Source organism: Poromitra crassiceps (genome assembly GCF_964638095.1).
Source record: "Poromitra crassiceps genome assembly, chromosome: 15".
NCBI lineage: Eukaryota > Metazoa > Chordata > Actinopteri > Beryciformes > Melamphaidae > Poromitra > Poromitra crassiceps.
This window is the reverse complement of record NC_139634.1, coordinates 10,839,456-10,860,993: the sequence shown is the minus strand read 5'-3', so window position 1 is coordinate 10,860,993 and position 21,538 is coordinate 10,839,456. Positions and strand designations below refer to the sequence as shown.

Sequence of the window (21,538 nt, the reverse complement as noted above, 5' to 3'; positions counted from 1 at the left end):
AGTGCCACGGAGGTTGCTTGATTGAGATTGCCCAGAGTGTAGTAGCGGTACCTGTACCTGGCCGGTCCCTGAGGGAGGGGCTCCAGTATCATCTCATAGTTGCCATAGTGATGGCTGCCGTAATGTCCACTGCGTGGTTCAAAGGTCAGCAGTATGGCGTCGTTATCGTTGTTGTCAATGTCAACGGCGGCGTTTGCAAACCAGTGGAGCAGCACGGGGCTGGGCTTGGGGACAGAAGGATCAAAGTAGATGTTCTTCAGATCATTGATTGTATTGAGCTTCTGCACCGCTGACACAGCAGTCAGGCCGAGGAGCAGAACTAAAGAGCAAAGTGGCAGGTTCATTTTCCTGTGGAGATGAAGACAAAGTCATTGCTTCCTTCCGTTCCTCATGCATGCATTCAGTCATAAATCCATGATCCTTACATTGATTCCTAACTGATTTAGAGCTGAACATTTTAAGAATCACCATAGGTTAAAGATAATGATCACTGAAGCTCAAAGCTTATACATTCATTCTGTAAATCATCTGCACATTTTATGAGCAAATGATAGAAATAAGATTGAAAAAAGATGAATGGCTTCTTGGCTTTATCTTTTCAGGAAAGAAGTTTCTTTAATTGTCAATTGTTTTCATGTTCCTCAAGGAACAGCTGTATAGAACATCAGGTGATGTGTCCAGCCAATGTGCAGATTTATTAGGGTTATTGCTGCATTCCTTATGATCTGTCTTTGATCCTTTGTCCTTGATCCATACATTTATTCCTAATCCTAAACAATATTAGAGGTTGTTGTTGAAACATCTGCACATGAAATTGATTAAATATCCCTAAATAGTCCTTAACCATTTCCCCTTCACATGTATTAGATAGTAGAACGAACCTCATGAAGAACATGGGAATAGCATCCTCCACTCATTTACCGTATGTTCAATGAGAGAGAAAAAAGGTGAATGAAAAAGGATGACAGGATAAAAGAACCGACCTGCTTTAGTTTGCTGCTGTCAGATGTCTGTGAGAGTTGGCTTCAAAGCTGTCACTCCAGCAGTTGTGATGTCATCTGTGATGTCACCAGTGATGTCACTCGAGCAATTGTGATGTGACATCATCACTGATGACATCATCACCGTTTCAACAGCCCAAGTTTGGCACTGATGACATCATCCAAAGGCATCCAAGGCATCAACCAAAGAGATTTGTGGAATTGTGTTAAATTGACATACACAATCTTCCCTTCCCACTACTGCTCAAAACAGATGCTCATTGTGGCTGTCTGTCCTATGTGAGAGAAACCCCACCTGTCTGTTACAGGAGTAACGTCAAACACACCATATTTGCAAATATTATTTTGAGTCAGCACGAGAGAGAGAGAGAGAGAGAGAGAGAGAGAGGGGAGGGTGAGGTAAACATGCAAAGAAACAACCCAAATTCTATAATTTTCCCAGATGGTCAGTGATCCACAGTATAAAATGTAAGTATAACTTTAACTACATACAGTAGAGAGACACATGACCTTCCTGCTAGACAAAGCTGCTGTGAGAAAGTCAGAGGACTGGAGTGTACCATCTGTGACTTCACAAGAGGACTGGAGTGTACCATCTGTGACTTCACAAGAGGACTGGAGTGTACCATCTGTGACTTCACAAGAGGACTGGAGTGTACCATCTGTGACTTCACAAGAGATATCTGATGAAAGCTGCAGAATTTAGCTTGGAAATCTCCCTTTCCTTATTCTCTTCGGAAGTGTTTGATATCTACGGCCATCTCTCAACCTGATCTGACATGGAAGAGCACTGCAGGTTGAAGAGTTAGAGGTGTAGATCTGCATGATACTGTATGACCCAGCAATGTGTTGTGGGAGTCTCTCTCTCTCTCTCTCTCTCTCTCTCTCCCTCTCCCTCCCTCTCTCTCTCTCTCTCTCTTTCTCTCTCTCAGCATCTGCATGATATGACCCAGCAACTTTTGAAAGGCCAGCAGGGGAAGAAGAAACGCATATTTGTGCAAATGCACGAGAAGCCATTATCTTATCTCCGTGTTAAGTGAGTCACAAGAGAGGCTTTTACTTAAAGAGACAGCAGGGCTTCAATGTTATCTCTCCATGCTGTCTGAGGGCGATCGCTATATAGCATCCCGAGTCATCAAAGCTGAGACATGTATATGGTTTGAAAATAGCTGAATCATGACATACACTGCAGAACACAGATGGAGAGAGAGAGAGAGAGAGAGATGTTGTATCTCCCTGTTGGAAAAGCTCCAGGCTTACCATCACATAGATCACTGAAATGTGTGTGTGTGTGTGTGTGTGTGTGTGTGTGTGTGTGTGTGTGAGAGTGAGAGAGTGTGTGTGAGAGAGTGTGTGTGTGTGTGTGTGTGTGTGTGTGTGTGTGTGTGTGTGTGTGTGTGTGTGTGTGTGTGTGTGTGTGTGTTGTGTGTGCGTGCGTGCGTGCGTGCGTGCGTGCGTGCGTGCGTGCGTGGACACTAATGTAGGTGAGGTAAACCAGACGGGGCAGATATAACAGATGTGCTTGCGGTTTTCACAGCGCTAAGAGCTGTGCCAAGTTACAATGTCTTCTCTCACCAGCCCGTGCCCTATCATGATCAGATCCCCTCACACGCTCGCCTCCTGAGATTCCAGGCATTTCCAAAGTGTGAGCTGCTCTCCTCTCCCCAGCAGAAAGGCATGTCTGGGCCTTCACCAGCAGCTATCTGATGATGATGATGATGATGATTCAATAGAGACAGTATTGGCTCACAGGTGAGATAGCCCAGATGAGTATGACTGCAGTAAATCCAGTAGTTCAAGGTAGCTCCAGCTCTGCTAAGTTCAGTGGAGGGGGGGGGGAGCGCTGAAGAGCCGGATCTGATGTTACTCTGTTCACAGTCTGCAGAAGGCCTTTCCTGTCCTACATAGTTAATGGGCTGAGCAACTGTATGGGGGGGGGGGGGGGAAGGGGGGGGGGGGGTGCCCCATGTGCCCCATATAGAGATGGACTTCCCGTCTGGGCTGATGACATCACCTATCACCTCCGGCCTTCTGTTTCCTCTTCCTGTCAGCTGACCCGCTCCCACTTTTACCGTACCGTCTCCCGTGGCCGCGTTGGACATGAGTCGATTCCTAAAGCAGATAGAATAGGACGCGCCTGCTGCACCGAGTGTATGTCAAAGGAATGATCATGAATACGCTCGTATTTAATACGTATTAATTCACCTTTATTATTGAACCAGGTAGCCCCATTGAGAGTCAAGATGTCTTTCTCAATGGAGAGCTGACCAGCCATGCCTGTGTCACATGTACTTCATGTTGGACACCAGGTGAGGTGAACATGTGGAACGACTTATTTGGTTTGGAAAGGGGTCATAAATGTATAGGAATCAAGGCGAGGGGAGGAAAACATGTCCCTCCTACTGTGTTTATTGTACATGAGAAGATGCTCGGGGTGATCATAAAATACAGCGAGGAGGAGATCACACTACACGGTGCTGCTCACGTGCAGATACAAGTGCACACACACTACATGCACACGTATGGCAGTAGTCCAGGTGAGCAGATGCTGTGAACATGTGAATATAGGTGTCATTATGCCCCAGAAGGTTCTTCTAAACTTGCTGGTTCACTTTCACTCCATCTGCCGCACTGTTTAATGATTTCCATATCTGACTTTCAAATGAGACAATGTACCATGAAAACAAAAATGACTTAAAGGAACAGCTCACCCTAAAATCCAAATTATTTTTCTTCTTACCTGTAGTGCTATTTATCCATCTACATTGTTTTGTGTTAGTTGCCTGACTTAAGGAGATATGGGCCCTAGTGATGTCTGCCTTCTCTGATCTCCAATACAATGGAACTGGATGGCACTCAGCTTGTGGTGCTCAAAGCAACAGAAACATACATGTATACATGTAAAACTCAACAGCAATGTCTCTTTCCAGAAATAATGGCTCGGTTACTCAAGATAATCCACAGACCTCGTTGTGAGCAGCTTCATGTAGGAACTATTTTCTTTCAACTAAACTACTCCCACAGCTGCTAGCTAACTAGCTAGCAGCTTAGCTAGCAGCTAGCGGGTGTAGTTCGGTCTGAAGAAAATTGTTCCTACATGAAACTGCTCATAACAAGGTTTGTGGATGATTATCTTCAATAACCAGGTCATGATTTCTGGAAAGATACATTGCTGTTGAGTTTTTCAAATGTATATTTCTGTTGCTTTGAGTACCACAAGCCGAGTGCCATCCAGTTCCATTGTATTGGAGAGAAGGCAGACATCTCTGGGGCCGATATCTCCAAAACTCAGGAAACTAACACAAAACGATCTAGATAGATAAATAGCACTACAGGTGAGAGGAAAAATATGTATTTTGGATTTTAGGGTGAGCTGTCCCTTTAAAACTTCTATTTAGGCCATGCTGCACAGTACCACAATTCATTTCAAGCCATTCATCTCAGATATTTCATTCTCAATAAAGAAGAGCAAAACTTAGGTTAGATTCACCTTCGTTGCAATGATTTTTAGAGGAGGGTCTATGTATTGTGATAGCAAATTATTGATCGAGTGTTTATTGATTGATTAATTAATTATGGCCCTTCTAAGATGTATTTTGTAAACTGTGTTCTTCATTATTGCAGAATATTCCTGTGAGAACATGTATCAAAATCCTGTGGGAAACACTGGGATTGTTATGTCTTTTGTGAATGTCAGATGAAGCTACATGGCTTAATGGAAACTTACTAGGGTGGATGGAACTTTTAGACAGCAGTGGAAAAGTACTGCCCTCCAAGGTGGGGGGCGGGTGTCATAGTTTCAGTAAATGATGTGTTGTAAACGATGATTCGGGGCTCTTGCATTGACAACGTGGTCAGGAAGAGACCTCTCTGCAGAGATGTTATTGTGGAATAAAAACCTCCTAGAACACTTGAAACGGATATCTCATTATTGATGAATCAGCAGGGCATTGCAGCAATTTTTTCATCACAGTATCCTCCTGGGTCAACCAACCTCTAGCTAGAACACAATTCCTTACTCATTCTGACTGGGCCAGTTACTCTAACCAGCTTGTCACAGAGAGAAATCCAGCCATTAGGGCTGTCTGGACTTTTCCATGGTGACGGAGTGGAAGAGTTATGGGTCTGTGTGCTCCCACTCACCTGTTGAAACATTAACTGGCTTTGAAGGCTGACCACCGAGGCTTTGATGTTCATATTTGAGCACACGCACACGTACACACACACACGTACACACACGCGCACACACACACACGCATACACACACGCATACACACACACACACACACACACACACACACACACACACACACACACACACACACACACACACACACACTAAACCCACAACGACATGGCTTCACTGCACTTGAGTAATAACTGAGTAATAACTTGAGTCAAGGAGGCTGTTTTCATGTCAAAGCACTGCTGCTCTTGTGTACTATAATACCCCTTTCACACCAAGGGTCCAACCAGAGTTATTCCCAGGTAGATTTTTGGGTATGAAAGGGTTAACCTGTGTTGATTTTGGGTATGAAAGGGTTAACCCGTGTTGATTTTGGGTATGAAAGGGTTAACCCGGGTTGATTTTGGGTATGCAAGTGTTAACCTGGATGTTGATTTTGGGTAAGAAAGTGTTAACCTGGATGTTGATTTTGGGTATGAAAGTGTTAACCTGGATGTTGATTTTGGGTATGAAAGGGTTAACCTGGATGTTGATTTTGGGTATGAAAGGGTTAACCCTAGGTTGATTTTGGGTATGAAAGGGTTAACCTGGGTTGATTTTGGGTATGAAAGGGTTAACCCTAGGTTGATTTTGGGTATGAAAGGGTTAACCTGGGTTGATTTTGGGTATGAAAGTGTTAACCTGGATGTTGATTTTGGGTATGAAAGTGTTAACCTGGATGTTGATTTTGGGTATGAAAGTGTTAACCTGGATGTTGATTTTGGGTATGAAAGGGTTAACCTGGGTTGATTTTGGGTATGAAAGTGTTAACCTGGATGTTGATTTTGGGTATGAAAGGGTTAACCTGGGTTGATTTTGGGTATGAAAGTGTTAACCTGGATGTTGATTTTGGGTATGAAAGGGTTAACCTGGATGTTGATTTTGGGTATGAAAGTGTTAACCTGGATGTTGATTTTGGGTATGAAAGGGTTAACCTGGATGTTGATTTTGGATATGAAACTGTTAACCTGGATGTTGATTTTGGGTATGAAACTGTTAACCTGGATGTTGATTTTGGGTATGAAACTGTTAATCTGGATGTTGATTTTGGGTATGAAAGTGTTAACCTGGATGTTGATTTTGGGTATGAAAGGGTTAACGTGGATGTTGATTTTGGGTATGAAAGTGTTAACCTGGATGTTGATTTTGGGTATGAAAGGGTTAACCTGGATGTTGATTTTGGGTATGAAACTGTTAACCTGGATGTTGATTTTGGGTATAAAAGGGTTAACCTGGGTTGATTTTGGGTATGAAACTGTTAACCTGGATGTTGATTTTGGGTATGAAAGGGTTAACCTGGATGTTGATTTTGGGTATGAAACTGTTAACCTGGATGTTGATTTTGGGTATGAAACTGTTAACCTGGATGTTGATTTTGGGTATGAAACTGTTAACCTGGATGTTGATTTTGGGTAAGAAAGTGTTAACCTGGATGTTGATTTTGGGTATAAAAGGGTTAACCTGGGTTGATTTTGGGTATGAAACTGTTAACCTGGATGTTGATTTAGGGTATGAAACTGTTGTTAACCTGGATGTTGATTTTTGGTTAGGGTTGGACAATTTCAGTGCGAATGGGACCGCCCGGGTTGCTATTTGTTATGCTAATAGCCTATACTAATTGTTATGCATCTCCCCCGGGTTGTGAGCCAGGTCCTATCTGAACTGCCATGACCAGGGACTAACCCATGTTGACAGAAGAAGGGTTGTACATGGGTCAAGTAACCCTGGTCCCTGATCTGAAAAGTCATAGCTCAGTAGCACTGGCCAGGTGGTAACTGTTGCATGTGGGTATTTGTGAATATGGGGTCATCATGTCAAAGGTCAAACATCATAGAACTGGCCAGGATGTAGGGGGCATTGATGTGCCTCTCTGGAAGAGTTTTGTCTGCTGCTCTCATGTCTTAAACGTCCTTCTTCTTTCCCCCCGGTCTCATTTTTCATCCCTGGCTCTCTGTTGAATTCAGGTCCGAGATGGCACAGAGGGCTTGACTCAGCCTGCTGCCAGACAAAGACCCTACAGTGCACTCAGTATTAATCAGATCCGCTATCTGCCCAAAGTCCTATGAGATCACCACCATGCTATGTGTCTCACTCACACAGAAGTCTTCACACACTGAGAAGGATGCTATTCTGCAAGTGGAACCACTGTTTTACTGATGTTGCACAGACATCGGTCATATACACAAGAACACACACATGCATGGCTGTGCAGACACATGCATGCACGCGCACGCACGCACGCACACACACACACACACACACACACACACACACACACACACACACACACACACACCACACACGTCGTACACACACACACACACACACACACACACACACACACACACACACACACGTCACGCACAGAGGGGAAAAGGGGATGCTTTGTCTCCGTTTGGGATTTGCGGTGTTAATGGGAGGTTGACCGGAGCGTTGTCTTCAGTGGTTCGCCCGAAAACTGGGACACAGTTTTGATATCACATAAGTCTCTGTCCCTTTATGCAAATGCCTCCCTCTAACCACAGTGTAGAGAGACATGGTCCATTTCTCCTTGGAAGATATATTAACTAATTTCAAGAGGGGACATTTATCATGGATTATAACGCCGAAGGGAAAATGCAGTCAAAGTCTAGAGATATACTGCTCGAGACATTTGAATATCTACTGAAAAGCGCTAACATGTTGTAACTGGAATTGCCTATAAGCAATATTTGTACAGTTATGGGTGTGTAGAGATATTGTGAGTCTGTATTAACAACACTGTAGATTAATACCTACTGTATATCAGGAGACTGTAAACAGATCCCAGGTACTGTATAACATTTTTAAACTCGAGTCTTTGCGACGCACGGTGTTACCAACATCCATTTTCTTTTGTTGATGTAGCTGCTGAAGCATGAAGGTAGTGTCGCTAGGAAGAAAGCCATATAGGGAGGTGGTATCTACAATACTGTATTTAAGCAATATAGCATGAGAGCCAGTGTGTTGTGGCAAATATATCCCGCTGATCAGCTGTTATCCCACGAGGCCGCAGGCCTCGTGGGATAACTGCTGAGCAGCGGGATATATGCCACAACACACGCAGCTCGAGTGCTATATTGCTTTTATAAAACGGTTTCCAAGTATGATAATATAATAATAATAGTAATACTATAAGTCCGACTGCCATGGCATTCTGGTAGAGTCAGTTGAAACACTACTGTAAGGCGGGACCGCAAGAACGTGCGGGTGATTTGATTGGATCGTTCTGGAGACTGAAGTTGACATTGGCCAATCCTGGCGCTTGCTGAGAAGCTGAGAGCTTTCTGGAAAGCCCGACACGCAGCTCGAGCGCAGCGCTGCATTCTCAGCGCTTGCTGAGAAGCTGAGAGCTTTCTGGAAAGCCCGACACCAACTAACGTTACGGGGTTAAATGCGGGGTTAAATGCGGGGTTAACAGCCTTTTTTTTGCAAAGAAGACATTAACCCGCGTCTATTCTTGTACAAAACATAATTTTCTGCGAAGTATTAGTAAAGTTATAAGCGAAGATCGATTCACAAGGATCTGACAGCTGTCTCCGCCATTTGTTTTTTCTACATTGTCATTTGAGGTAACCAAAGCCTTTTAGTAAGAGAGTTGCCATGGCAACTCATAACCCATGGCCATGGGTTATATTGGAGTGGGTTACTGGATTTATACAATGGCTGTGAACCAATCAGATTGCTTGATTTGAGAGAGCCGTTTTATAATTAGTATTAACACTCCACAGGGACGTGGAAGACAATATCTGACGTGGTCTTCTTCGGAAATGAGTCAAAACAAGTAGGCAACCGCACAAATTAAGATAAAAGGTTGTCTTATTTTTTATTTTTTTGGGGGGTTCATGTTAGTTTAGATGTCGAAGAATGCACTTAATATAACAAACAACCGTTTTAGGATCACTAAATACTTATAATTTGTTAGCAAACTAAGCTTGTTCAGGGGAAAACCAAGCTCGTTCACCAACTTTCATGGCGATTTTCTCTGAATGTTGCTTAAACATTCAAATAAGCATAATTATCTTCAACTAGTTCAATGTGTGACACATCATTTGAAAGCTTACAAGCTGCACTTTCATAATCTGTCAAAAGTGAAAAATTACCTTGGTCTACCTGTTAGCCAAAACATCAGTCCCTGTCACGTCTAGTGTGACAAGCCAGCTGAAGGAAGTAACCAAACCAGGGGTCACATGCCAAGTTTTTCAAGCGGAATCTTAAGACGCATTTTTTCACCATCGCTTTCTCTTGAAGTCTGTTTCCTTGTTGTTGTTGCTGTTGTAATTGTCCTTTATTGCTTCCCCCTTTTTATAAATACTGCTATTGTTTGCTTTTATGTTAAGCATTTTGTGCTGCATCTCATGCATGAATTGTGCTATACAAATAAAGTTTATTATCATCATCATTATTATTATATTAAAGTAAAAGTAAAAACAACACCTAAAACTAAGGACTAATTTTAGGCCTACTACAATAATTAGGTCTACTTTTGTTTTTTATAACTACTACTACTTTTATCAATTTCAGCCAAATTATGGACAATCCTGCAAGATTCCATGTTTTACAGTTGATTGATTCCATTTTTATTACTAAATTCTATGATTCTGTCTGTTTCTTTCTGCATTGCACAAATCATATGTCCCTAAACATGACAAAAACAACAGCAAAATACAAAGAGGATCAGCACTTCAGCCCTCACCAACAGGGACAGGCGGATGCTGAACATGACCAAACATCACGAAACCCCACTTCCCCACACGACCACAAGAGGTCACATCCATAAACATCGGTCAGATTTACCCGCTTGAAAATCGACCAACGTTGTTGTTTTCCTGATGAGGATGGCCTGTATGGCAGGCCGGGCTGCCATTCTGAAACCACTGTCTGTTATGCAAGACCAACAACACACAAAGATGCACAACCAGGTGTAAAGAGCAGAAAACCTGTCTACTGTGTTAGGGCTTTCACACCGGCAGGGCTCCGTGCCGGTTCCGGTTCCCGAACCCAAATTTGAACCGGCCGGCGCTTTCAGACCGAAAAAATAATTGGTTCGGAACCTGAAAAGTTGGTTCTCAGCGGAACCAAAAGATAGTTGGTTTTTCCTTGGGAACCGTGACATCATCAGTGGGTGTGTCTTATTCTAGGCTGTGAAAATGAGCAGGAAGGAGAAGAAGGCAGTGACAACATGGAGAAAAATAATTTGCAGTGGTCTCCTGAGGAAACCAAATGCTTAGTGGCGATTTGGGCATCTCCCGAATTTAAAGAAAAGCTAGAAAGCAGTACAAGAAAGAGCAAGTTGTATACCAAACTTGCGGAAGAGATGGCCAAGGCTGGGTTCACTCGAACGCCAGACCAAATAATTGATAAACTTAAAAAACTAATGAAGGACTACCGAATAATGTCCTCCCACTTTGGTTCCGCTTAAACTGGTGTGAACGCAGGCTGGTTCGCCAGAAAGCACCAAGGTTCTGAGACTCCAGAACGGAACCAGAGCCAGAACCAGAACCGTGTCTGTCATGGATGTAAAAGAACTGGATGCATTCGGACGGAGGCTGCTCACTGGCGCATGAAGTCATCATGGGGGGGTTTTCTTCCTGGTTTTACTTCCTGACTGTGCGGCCTCAGGCGAAGTGCGCATGTGTGCCATGACCTATTCCATGACATCTCCCACCCCTCCCACCCATGAATGTACGGTATTAAAAGAAGAAAATACACCCGTATACGGCTCTTAGTGGCTTCTGAAGAAAAAATGCCCCATAATTATTATTTTTTATAATTAAAAGAGTCGTTTTATACTTTGAGTGACACCCGGAAAAAATTCCCCTGGGTTTAACAGCTGCCGGGGTCCCCATGCGAGTGGATGGTAATTTTCCTTTCTGGGCTGCATGGCGTCACATGACTTGCAATACAGAGCTTCGCCACCATGTTCAAATGGCTTCACAGCCCAGCGCTATTCCTGGGGGCTTGGTGTCTGTATGAAAGTGGTAGTGTGTGGTCTTTCACACATTTCCCTGCATCCAGATGGGTTTTATGTTTGGAGAAAGGCCAACCAACAAAGCCTGTTGCCAAGTGTTAAACATGTTGGCGGATCTGTGACGGTATGGGCAGCCATCTTGTGGAAGCCATTAGGTCTGATGATCTGCATGGTTGTTTAATGACCCAGGGATTATGACACCATTTTACTGGACCAGGTTCACCGGGGGGCGGGGCTTAGGCGGAAATGCTAGTGGTTACCACCTGTTCACTTGTTTTTGGCATTGACAGAGAGGGGCGGAGCCTGGGAGTGAATTTTTTCTGTCGACCGCACTCCCGCACCCCAATTTATGATTTGGTAAACTGGTACCAGATGTATTTTTAAATGTTTTTTTGAAGTGTAAGAATAAACGTTCAAACGCATACAGTATCTTTGAAGTGGAACTAAATTCTTTTTACGTCACAATGTTTTCTCTCGCGTTTTAGTCCCTCACTGCTTTTTTCGACTGCCTGCTACAGCCGCTATACTGGCCTCCCCATCACCACATCTAAACATCACGCAAACGTGACTGGAGGTTCTGGAGCAGATAGAGAAAAGTCCATTTTCAAGGCCTTCATCTCTCAAAGAACAACTGACAGTTCACAACTTGTATGACTGCATTCCACAGAGGGATTGAAGCTTTTCGGAAGGCAAACGATGGCCCTACTCCTTATTAGGTCATTGATATAATTATTTTGTTAGGCCCCTATCGACTAAGACTTGACCAAATACAAACAGGATGAGGTTGACTAAATACAAAATAAAAACTAACAATGACATTTGACACTGGAGTAAGACTAAGACTAAATTTAAAAATAGCCGACAAAATTAACACTAGTTAGGGGGTTTGTTATTTTGTCAATCCCATATATCATACATTTTCAAAAGTAGCAACAGATTAGGTCAATACATATTTTCATTTGAAGTCATCTCAAATTTTGAAATAAATAAAAATACAGACAAAGGAATAACATAGTATTTACTGTACGAAATCATAAAATGACCATGATATCTTATCAGAGAATGAGAGATTTAGCAAACGTGCTACATTGAAAGATTGGCTTCTCCGACAACACTGCTACTGGCTGGTATGTTCTTCTCCTTTGAAATGTCTGCTCCGGTGTGGAAGGTCTGTTTTTGTTTTGCTCTGCCTGTCAGATATGCATGCGAGCACAGCGTGTTGCAGTCATGGAAGCAAGCCAACCTGAAGCAAACAAACTGGATCAACTGTGATAAGATTCTACCCGACCTCAAAAGCTTTGTCATCTTTCAAAAAAGCCAAACAACAGCAGTAGCGAGCACACTTCAAAATTGAAGTCAATCAAGGTGGAGGGCCAAGGTAGAAACGTACAAAAGATTTTAAAAAAGGCCAGCACTTAAAAAAGTCCTTTAGGCGTTTTTAATACTTAGCTTGTACAGCAGCACAACGTACGCATTTTGAAATATGGAGAATGTGAACATATCCGAGATTTACAGTATTATTCCGATGGTACGAACTTCACGCAGCTAATGGAAAATATTACCGCTAACGAACTAGACTAAACACAAATCAAGCAACATATTCGGAGTATATTAGTTGTATTAATGTGGTGATTACGGCCGATCAAACAGGCAGAAGGGAGGACACAGGAAGTGGACACTCGACGTCGGGAACCAGATGCCGAATGTGGACTAAACGACGCAATTGCGACCCATCAGGTCTACTGACAATCTAAGTCACTCTTGGCACGGTCTAGTGGTTAGGGTGCCATGTTTATCATGTGTTTGAGCGGATGATTGACTGGGGCCTGACTTGAGGGCGGGCCTACCTATCGTTCAGGGGGCAGTTCCAGCAGGAAGCAGGAAGTGAGAGGGCGAGTGGGGCGTTCGAGAGCTTGGCAGAATGCCACGCGGACGCCGACTAAAACGACCCCAAACCGAAGATAATGGCCTAACTAAATGAACTATTATTAATTGTGCGATTAGCTCGGGTGTTGATGGGTTCGGGTCACATTATGGATGTTTTCGTAGAGGCGGCAGCCTTCTTGTAAGCTTTCGAGACAGCTGGAATCGCACGAGATCACGATCACACGGCAAATCCAACTTGCAATCTATTGGTTTGAATCAGCCAATCAGCATCCGAGGAAGCAAGAGGCAGTCCTAGGTGGTTGAATAGACTACTTGCACAACTCCACTACTTCCTGAAATGAGTAGGGCTTCTTGGTTTCTATTGGATGAACTGATTAATGTCAGGTGTGCCTGACTGCTGCAGTCACAACAACAGTGATCAGGCACACCTGACATCAATCAGTTCATCCAATAGTGTAGGACAGGAAACCAAGATGCCCTACTCATTTCAGGAAGTAGTGGAGTTGTGCAAGTATAGTCTATTAGCCCGTGATAGAGGCTGATAGACACATGGTTCATCCAGACACCTGTCAAGTATTTTTAAGTTCCCAGAGAGTTCCCAGATGATTCTGTGGAATAAACCATCTGGCAATGTCAGGTTAGCCTTCTTGTATACGCATGCCGTGCATGCATGTTTCTGTTTGCTGCACTTCATTCGCCCATTCTTCTTCTTTTGTCCTGCCACTGACTGGAACAGTGTGTTGGTGAGGCGTGTCGTTGAGGACAGTGTGCTGAAACAGGAACTGTGCATGTGGTCTGCTGTTTGCTGATGAACAGGAGTGCTGCTGGAGGTTGGATGGTTTCGGGGTCAGGATGTGGGCGTGTTCGTGGGGATGTCGGCCTTCCTGTGTGCTGCTCTCATGTATGGTGTCAGCGTCCTGATTTTGGGAGAGAGATGTTTTTTGGAATGCTGCTGTGTGCACGTTGCCTGGAGTGACAACGCACATCCGTTGGCGGGGGGGTTTGGATTTTCATGGTTGTCATGGTTGATGTTGGTGTGACACACTGATTGGCAAGAGAATTTGGAAATGGCACTTCAAAAAGGTTCGCCGACCCCTGCTGCCTTGTGCCATTACGCGCGTTACCGCTGGCTGCTGATATAAACTAGCCTGGTAAACCAGCCCGTCACGTGAACAAATGAAATGTGAGTTCACGTGACGGGCTGGTTTACCAGGCTAGATATAAACCACACTGGTCCTAAAAAAAAAGAACTGTGATTTCCTTGGGATCAAAATTAATCTATTGTTACATGATCTTACATTTCTGACTACGCCACACAAGACACAAGTATCATCAGCTGCGAGTTCCAGAAAGCACTGTTCAAACTGCCAAACTAGAATCAACACAGACGTCATAAAAAATATCTTGCTGTAAAACTTACTAGCCTACTTCCAAGTAATCTACCGCTAACTTATGACTGTTGTCATCTGGTACAAAACACAACAGAGGAACAAGTTCGGTGGGACTTGTCGTAACCTCAACTCTTACTTTCAGCCAAGTCACCCCAATAAATTCAAATCTGAGTGCTATTCCTTCCCTGAGTGCACGCACACCCCAGGCCCTTACACACACACACACACACACACACACACACACACACACATGCACACCCCAGGCAGAGACGCTTTTCACCCTCTGATAAGGAGAAAAACAGCACATTTTTAACTGTCATATGGACAGTGTAGCCTTCTCCTCTCATGTTGTACAGTACAGCAGATCGCCATGGATACACTATAAAAACAGCTGTGAAGTGAAAGGCTATAGCCCTTACACACACACTGACACACACACACACACACGCACACACACACACACACACACACACACGCGCACACACGCACACACGCACACACGTCACAGAGATCCCCTCATCTCGCTAGGGGGTTGAAGAGGGGAATTCCACTTCTTACTGTATAGCGCTGGCACATAGTCTATGATTTACAGCGCATACATGATGGGGCAAACATAGTGAACTATATGTACTGTAAGCATACTCTATGTACGGACTCCTCAACATCATCATATCAGTATAGACTTCTTCTTACGTCTTCAAAACTATGGATCAAGTGTGACACAGTGAGCAGAACACACTCCAGAGATGTTATGAACTGCCCACAGAGGGATGTTAAAAAAGCTTGGACTCAAGTTGCTTTTCTGTGTGAACAAGAAACACGCAGGTCGCAGCCAAGGCCGACATATAACAAGATAAATAGGAGAAAAAACACACACGCGCACGTAATAATGTGGTCACTGAGCATCAGAAGAATGCTGAGAGCAGACGGCATTTATCATTGTGCTTATTATCTCATTTGCCTCAAATCATGTTTTCATTCAACTGCATAATTCATAAACTTGTTTACACCCAAAGACGTCGTCCTCTGCCAGCCGGAGGAGGAGGACGACTCCGCTTTGTGTCGAGGAGAATTTAATGAACGCTCACAAGAGCCACCGGGTGCTTTTAGGCCTGTGTATGTGAATTGCAAATTTGAGGAGGAATGACATACTCCCCACAGAAAACACAACAAGCACACACATAGGGTCTCTCTTCATGGACCTATCTGAGGAATGTGGTGGAGCATTCCAACCCTCTCACCACCAGAGAGAAAAAAAGCTATGGATAGATGGATGAGGGGGGGATCCCATGTTTATGCAGCAGCAGCAGACTTGTGCCTACATGAACAGTGCGTTTCAATCATGCATCAGCTGAGTCTGTAGTGTAGCTAGCAACAGATCAGATGGTAAACCTCCAACAAAGAGGAACTGGCACCAGATAATTATGCAGCTTATGCCTCTGGAGTTCATGACATGTATGCTGCACTCAACAACCGATGTCTTTTATAAAGTGTGGGAGCCCTACCTGAAATATATCGACCCTAACCTAGCAGAGACACTGACTATTGGATACCTCAACCGAAGTGATATTGCCACCTAAGTATTGCCTTTTGCCTTGTACATCTAATTTAATTTAATTTATTTTATTGTATTCCCATTCATTTGTCCATCCGTTTCTTTACTGTTGTCCACATCTATGTCTTTGCTAACCTGTGAAGTGTTTGAGCTGCCCTGTCTTTTTCTTTTTGTTTTTTGTCTTTGTCGTTGTCTTGTCTTGTAAAATTTAAAACTGAATAAAAATATTATTGAGGAGAAAAAAAAACAGATCAGATGGCTGTTCTTCTGTCCACAACTTCTTCCATATGCTCCCAAAACAGGCCCACGACCACACAATAGACACGATTCAACAAACACAGCCTGGCTGAATCAGAAAAGACAATCTCAGCACTGCGACGACCACGTCTCAGCGGTGGACAACCTCTCCTCTCTCTCACGCCCACCTGATGCTCCAGCTCTCACGAAGCACATTAACGCGAGACAACACCTCTGTTACGCCGTGCTGGTGCTCCAGTTGGCTCGGGTTGTGCATAGCTGATCTGATGACGCTCTGCTGAGTTTATGTCCAAATGAGAAAAACACAGATAAAAGTCGAGAGACGTGTTGAGTCTTATCAGATTGACTCTGCTGAGTTTTTCAAAGAGAGGAACAACAGATTTACATGTAGAACGAGACAAAGGGCAAAGCCAAGCCCTCTGTAAAGATCATGACAGGGAGAAGACGTCGAGGCAATGAGTAACCCCCATATGTTGTCATACTCATACTGACGTTTATGTCATTCTCCAACGGCTCAAGAAGTTCCTCCCTGGGCAAACACTCGTACCAAGAGGCGCACCGATGTGGAGGAGTGGGGTCCAAACGTAATGTCTTCACGTTTCCTGATCAGATCTTCTCGTATAATTAAAGAATGCTGAACCAACTCCAAAAGAACAGGAAGCACCTCCCTCTCACCTGCCATATATCAGGCTTGATATCTGATCTCACCTCCCTCTCACCTGCCATATCAGGCTTGATATCTGATCTCACCTCCCTCTCACCGGCCATATCAGGCTTGATATCTGAACTCACAACAAACAAACAAACAGCTAATTGCACACAACAAGCTTTTGAGGTAACAAAAGGGGCCTGGAATAAATAGCCTTTAAGACAAAACCCAGGAAAAGTCATTCAGCCATTCAGCCAATCAGGGGGACTCATTCAGCAAACAGCCAATCAGGGGAGTCGAAGATGATAAAAGCGACAGGGATGCTCCCCAGGGAACGTCAGTGTGTTTTCTCCCGCTGTCTCTACCCAAACCCAAACAGAAAGCCGAGATGCACTCAGTCAAGCAGAATTCCTCTCTCTCTCTGTGTGTGTGTGTGTGTGTGTGTGTGTGTGTGTGTGTGTGTGTGTGTGTTGAGACAGCAGGGACAGACAGAGGAGGAAGTGTTCACTCGTCCAGACCAGTGGGCAGTTAGATAGATAGGCTGTATCCCAATAGTCTAGAAGGGACACACTTCCTTCTCAACACACATCCTGTATGAATAACTTGTAAACATGTTGGTGACATGACATCCACATAATCCACACAACAACACAGAGTGACGAAGGTCACAGAAGAACGGACATACGTACATGTCAGAGGGCGTGTCCTATTTTAGATTAACCCATTGATACCTGATGCAGCATTTGCGTGTATATCCCTCATTTGTGTGCGTATCCCTTTAAGACCGCGAACCGCGTTAACGCGGTTCGCGGTCTTAAAGGGATACACACACAAATGCTGCATCAGGTATCAATGGGTTAAAAAAAAGGCGGTGGAAACAATCAGAGGAAGAAGAGGAGAATAGTACATACAAGTAAGTAGTTTGCCCTATTTCCCTTCACCTCGAGTAAAGTCTCGTAAAAAAGTCCATAAAGTTTGTCCTCGTAATCACTTTCATGTGTCTACCTGCCTGGCGGCTGGCAGGCAGAGGGTCTGTGAAGGTAGCACTCAACTGCTGCTTTTGTCTCTATAGCGCTGCCTGTCAGCAGCACCCAGATGAGACAGCAACACCAGCTGATGAGTAGAACCAGCCCATACAAGATGTTTTCAATATATATCATATCTGCTCATTTAGATAGTGCAGCTGCTGGGTCATAATAATAACCTGGCGCTGTTACTGTTTCCACTTCTCACTTTAAGCCAAATCCTGCTGTGAGGGCTAGTCTAGATGTTTTTAGTTACAATGTGGAAATACATGTTGTGCTTTGTAGGGGGGCAGCTACTCTCCCAGGGAAAACACTAAACACATGTGGGGCGGAAACACACAGTTTGTGTTTCTGGCTATTTCAACACTGAAGCAGATCTCCATGCAGAGATGTCCATGAGGAGGGAGGGAGGGAGTCACTGCAGGTGGCTTTTTCAATAATCAAACAATTATTGGCATCACTACCTCAGATCTCCAAACATCTCATCTCCCAGGTCCATCTATTGACCTTGACTCAGGATCAGTGAGATTCACTTTCTGGAATAACAATCAGTGTTTGGGTTGGATCAACAACAACACTTGGTTCTCTACCTCCTCCACCACCACCATGCAGTGGCTGGACCACAGTCACTTTATTTACATTTGGCCCATCATGCAAGTGTGTCTCAGAAGTTTTACGACAAGAGGGAGAAAACTGGAGAAGACCCAAAGGAAGTCTCCAATTGTACATCTTGATGGGTGTTCTGCTCTCACATAGCCAACTAGGCTAATTACTCCTGAACAAGCATGGGCAGAGGGAGGGGGGCAGAGAGAGAGAGAGAGGGGGGGGGGGGGGGTTCTTTGCAAACGAACTAACCTTCAGACTAGCATGCACACTGTATGGAGGAACCTGGGGGGAACTCACTCCATCACCACCCCACCACTCCCCAGACATGAAGAGGAAACTTACATTTGGAGTTGTATGTGTCCATTCCGCTGGTGGTGGTGATGCTGCTGCTGTCCAAGGGAGAGTTGCCTGCCTTGGGCTCAACCAGAGACAGACGGGATGTCGTTTGAACGCAGACCCATGAGTGAGTGAGTGAGTGAGTGAATGAGTGAGTGAGTGAATGAATGAGTGAGAGAGAGAGAGTGAATGAGAGTGAGTGAGTGAGAAGAGCTGCTGCTGACAGCTAGTACAGCAGCTCCGCAGCAGGTCGGCGACTTGTGGTAGGCGTCTCCTCTGCTGGGTCCTAAAGCCTGCAGGAGTCCGCTTTACATCACATGCCTTCCTCCTCAATTAAAAGTTTACAGAGCTAGACAAGTCAAATGTGTGCTAAAGTCAAGACAAATGATGCGGGCAGGGGGGGGGGGGTGCGGGCGGGCGACGACGACGACAGAGGAGACCAAATCAGATTTTCACTTTATTTTTTTGTGACAAAAATCAAAATAACAATATTTCAAAGGAAGTGAAATCTGCAACAACCCTGGATTCTTGTCAATGTGTTTGTTATACTTTGCAGAGCATTTCACTGTCTGTGAGTGAATAAAATCTCGGTAGCTACAAAATTATTGGATAGTCGTTCAAATAAAGAATAGATGTGTATATGGCTACTGTCTGAATGAATCTGAATAAACCTCTAACATCCTGCTCTGAAACACCTGGTCATAATAATCCTATTGCAATGACATGTGGAGTTGTTGGACAATGTGGAATGAGAGGACGACTGTTGCACTGGTGTGTTTCCCTCTCCTATGAAATCTACTGGATTGCACATTCTTTGAGGTGACCACACACTGTGTATCTTTAAGTGACCCGCACAACATGAGATGGAAGTGGTTTTCTAATCTGTATACATTTTGCATTCTCACTTTGGTTTTTCCATTTGCACACAAATCAATGCAGGTCACACACATACAATTGAAAAAAAATGTTTATGCACCTCAAATTGTTGTCTCTTCCTATACTAATCAATGTAAACACAGGGTACACAGTAGAGTGTGTGTGTGTGTGTGTGTGTGTGTGTGTGTGTGTGTGTGTGTGTGCGTGTGTGTGTGTGTGAGCAAAAACAGGGTCAACAGGTAAACAATAATGCGTCCATGTATGTATCATCATTATAAACAAAAGCAAAGTGATGCTGCCTCCTCACTCACTCATCTGTCCATTCACGCTGATAAAGTGTCATAAATGATATCTACATTCTAGTCATTCAGATTGCTGGTGCTGCACACTCATAACTAAGAGAGCATAACAATGGTATTATAAGGCAAAGCCAAACTTCTCGTCATGTGTTGGTTCTGCTCACTCACGCTCACAGTCTTCCCATGCAGTCTTACAGGAGCAGAGCCGTGTCTTTTCCTGTCCTCCATCATCCCTAAGAAAAGCACATATACAACACTACTGTACATGGCAACCAAGCTCACCATCCCTATTGCTGCTTACACACCACTCCACTCCAGTCTGTGTCTAGTCAGTGAATAAATAGGCCTACGTCAATGGACTGACCTGGAGGACGAAGGAGTGAAAAGACACAGCCATAGTCACACCGGCAACCGTGTAACAGTGTATCCGTCCATCTGTGCATAATGTCTCTCTGGCCTTCCTTCCGCGCGCGCGCGTGTGTGTGTCTGTGTGTGCGTGTGTGTGTGTGTGTGTGTGTGTGTGTGTGATTTGGTTCTCCTCAGTATGAGGAGATCTAGAACAGGTTCTCAGCCATGGCAGTGAAACGGAGTAGAATTCTTCCTATTTCTCTCTTCTTCTCTCTCCCTGTCTCTCTCTCTCTCTCTCTCTCTCTCTCTCTCTCTCCTCTTATAGTCAGTTGAGTCTCTCTCGCTCCTGGTCTCCGGCAGACTTTGCCGATCCTTCCGTACGCTGTTAAAAGAGGCGGGCCTGTTTCTTGAGTTCGTTCCTCTTCCACAGGGCCAGCCGGTCAAAGTCGTCCACGGTCATGCCAAACACCTGCACGAACTCCTCTGGGGACAGGTGACGCTGGGAGACGCACCGGGACAAAGAGATGTCACATTATTATTCACAGTTCATATATACCTGTCGTCTCAACAAATCCTGATTCAATGTTCTCACATTTCAAGACCAGGGACCCTAAACCCTGAGCACCAGCCAAAGCAACCCGGACAACAGTGACACCCTGTGGCGATTTGGCCCAACTAGACCCAGTTTTCAATGTTGTGTCTTAGTTCTTGTTGTGTCTAGTTAACCAGTGTCATTCCATTCCATGCACAAGACCTGATAAGTCCCGCAAAGTGATTTTTAGGAGGAGATAAAGAGACTGGCTAAGTTATTCTTAAAATGTGATTAAAAAATATATATATATATAATAATACACACTTAATGCCAGACCCAACTTCCTCCATGTACAACTCAGTAACTTACCTCCAGTCTGGCTCTGTCTGCATCTTTGGGCAGCCTGTTCCGCCCCCTGGTGGTGACAATGAGTGCTTCATAGGGGTAAATCTGCAGGGGGAAGAAGAGGCAGCGTTGATTTGATTACATTTCAGAAAAAAATGCTCAGTTACAATAACGCTGAGATGGTTCAGCATTATCTCACATAGAAGTCATTTAACA

The 21,538-nt window shown here is 44.2% G+C and overlaps 2 protein-coding genes across 2 annotated transcripts in view; both read right to left on the bottom strand.

Annotated features, from left to right (window-relative positions):
* The window catches only part of afap1l1a (actin filament associated protein 1-like 1a), a 51,301-nt gene extending 32,235 nt beyond the window's left edge, over positions 1 to 19,066 (bottom strand). The window contains exon 1 of the mRNA XM_083651689.1: positions 18,929 to 19,066. Within this exon, the coding sequence (XP_083507815.1) occupies positions 18,929 to 18,950 (22 nt within the window). The 5' untranslated portion in view covers positions 18,951 to 19,066. The remainder of the gene's footprint in view (positions 1 to 18,928) is intronic.
* Positions 19,067 to 20,632: 1,566 nt separating this feature from the next.
* Positions 20,633 to 21,538, bottom strand: part of ablim3 (actin binding LIM protein family, member 3) — a gene marked incomplete at its 5' end in the record, with an annotated part of 43,721 nt that continues 42,815 nt past the window's right edge. The window contains 2 exon segments of the mRNA XM_083651736.1: positions 20,633 to 20,944; positions 21,347 to 21,427. Of these exon segments, the coding sequence (XP_083507862.1) occupies positions 20,831 to 20,944; positions 21,347 to 21,427 (195 nt within the window). The 3' untranslated portion in view covers positions 20,633 to 20,830.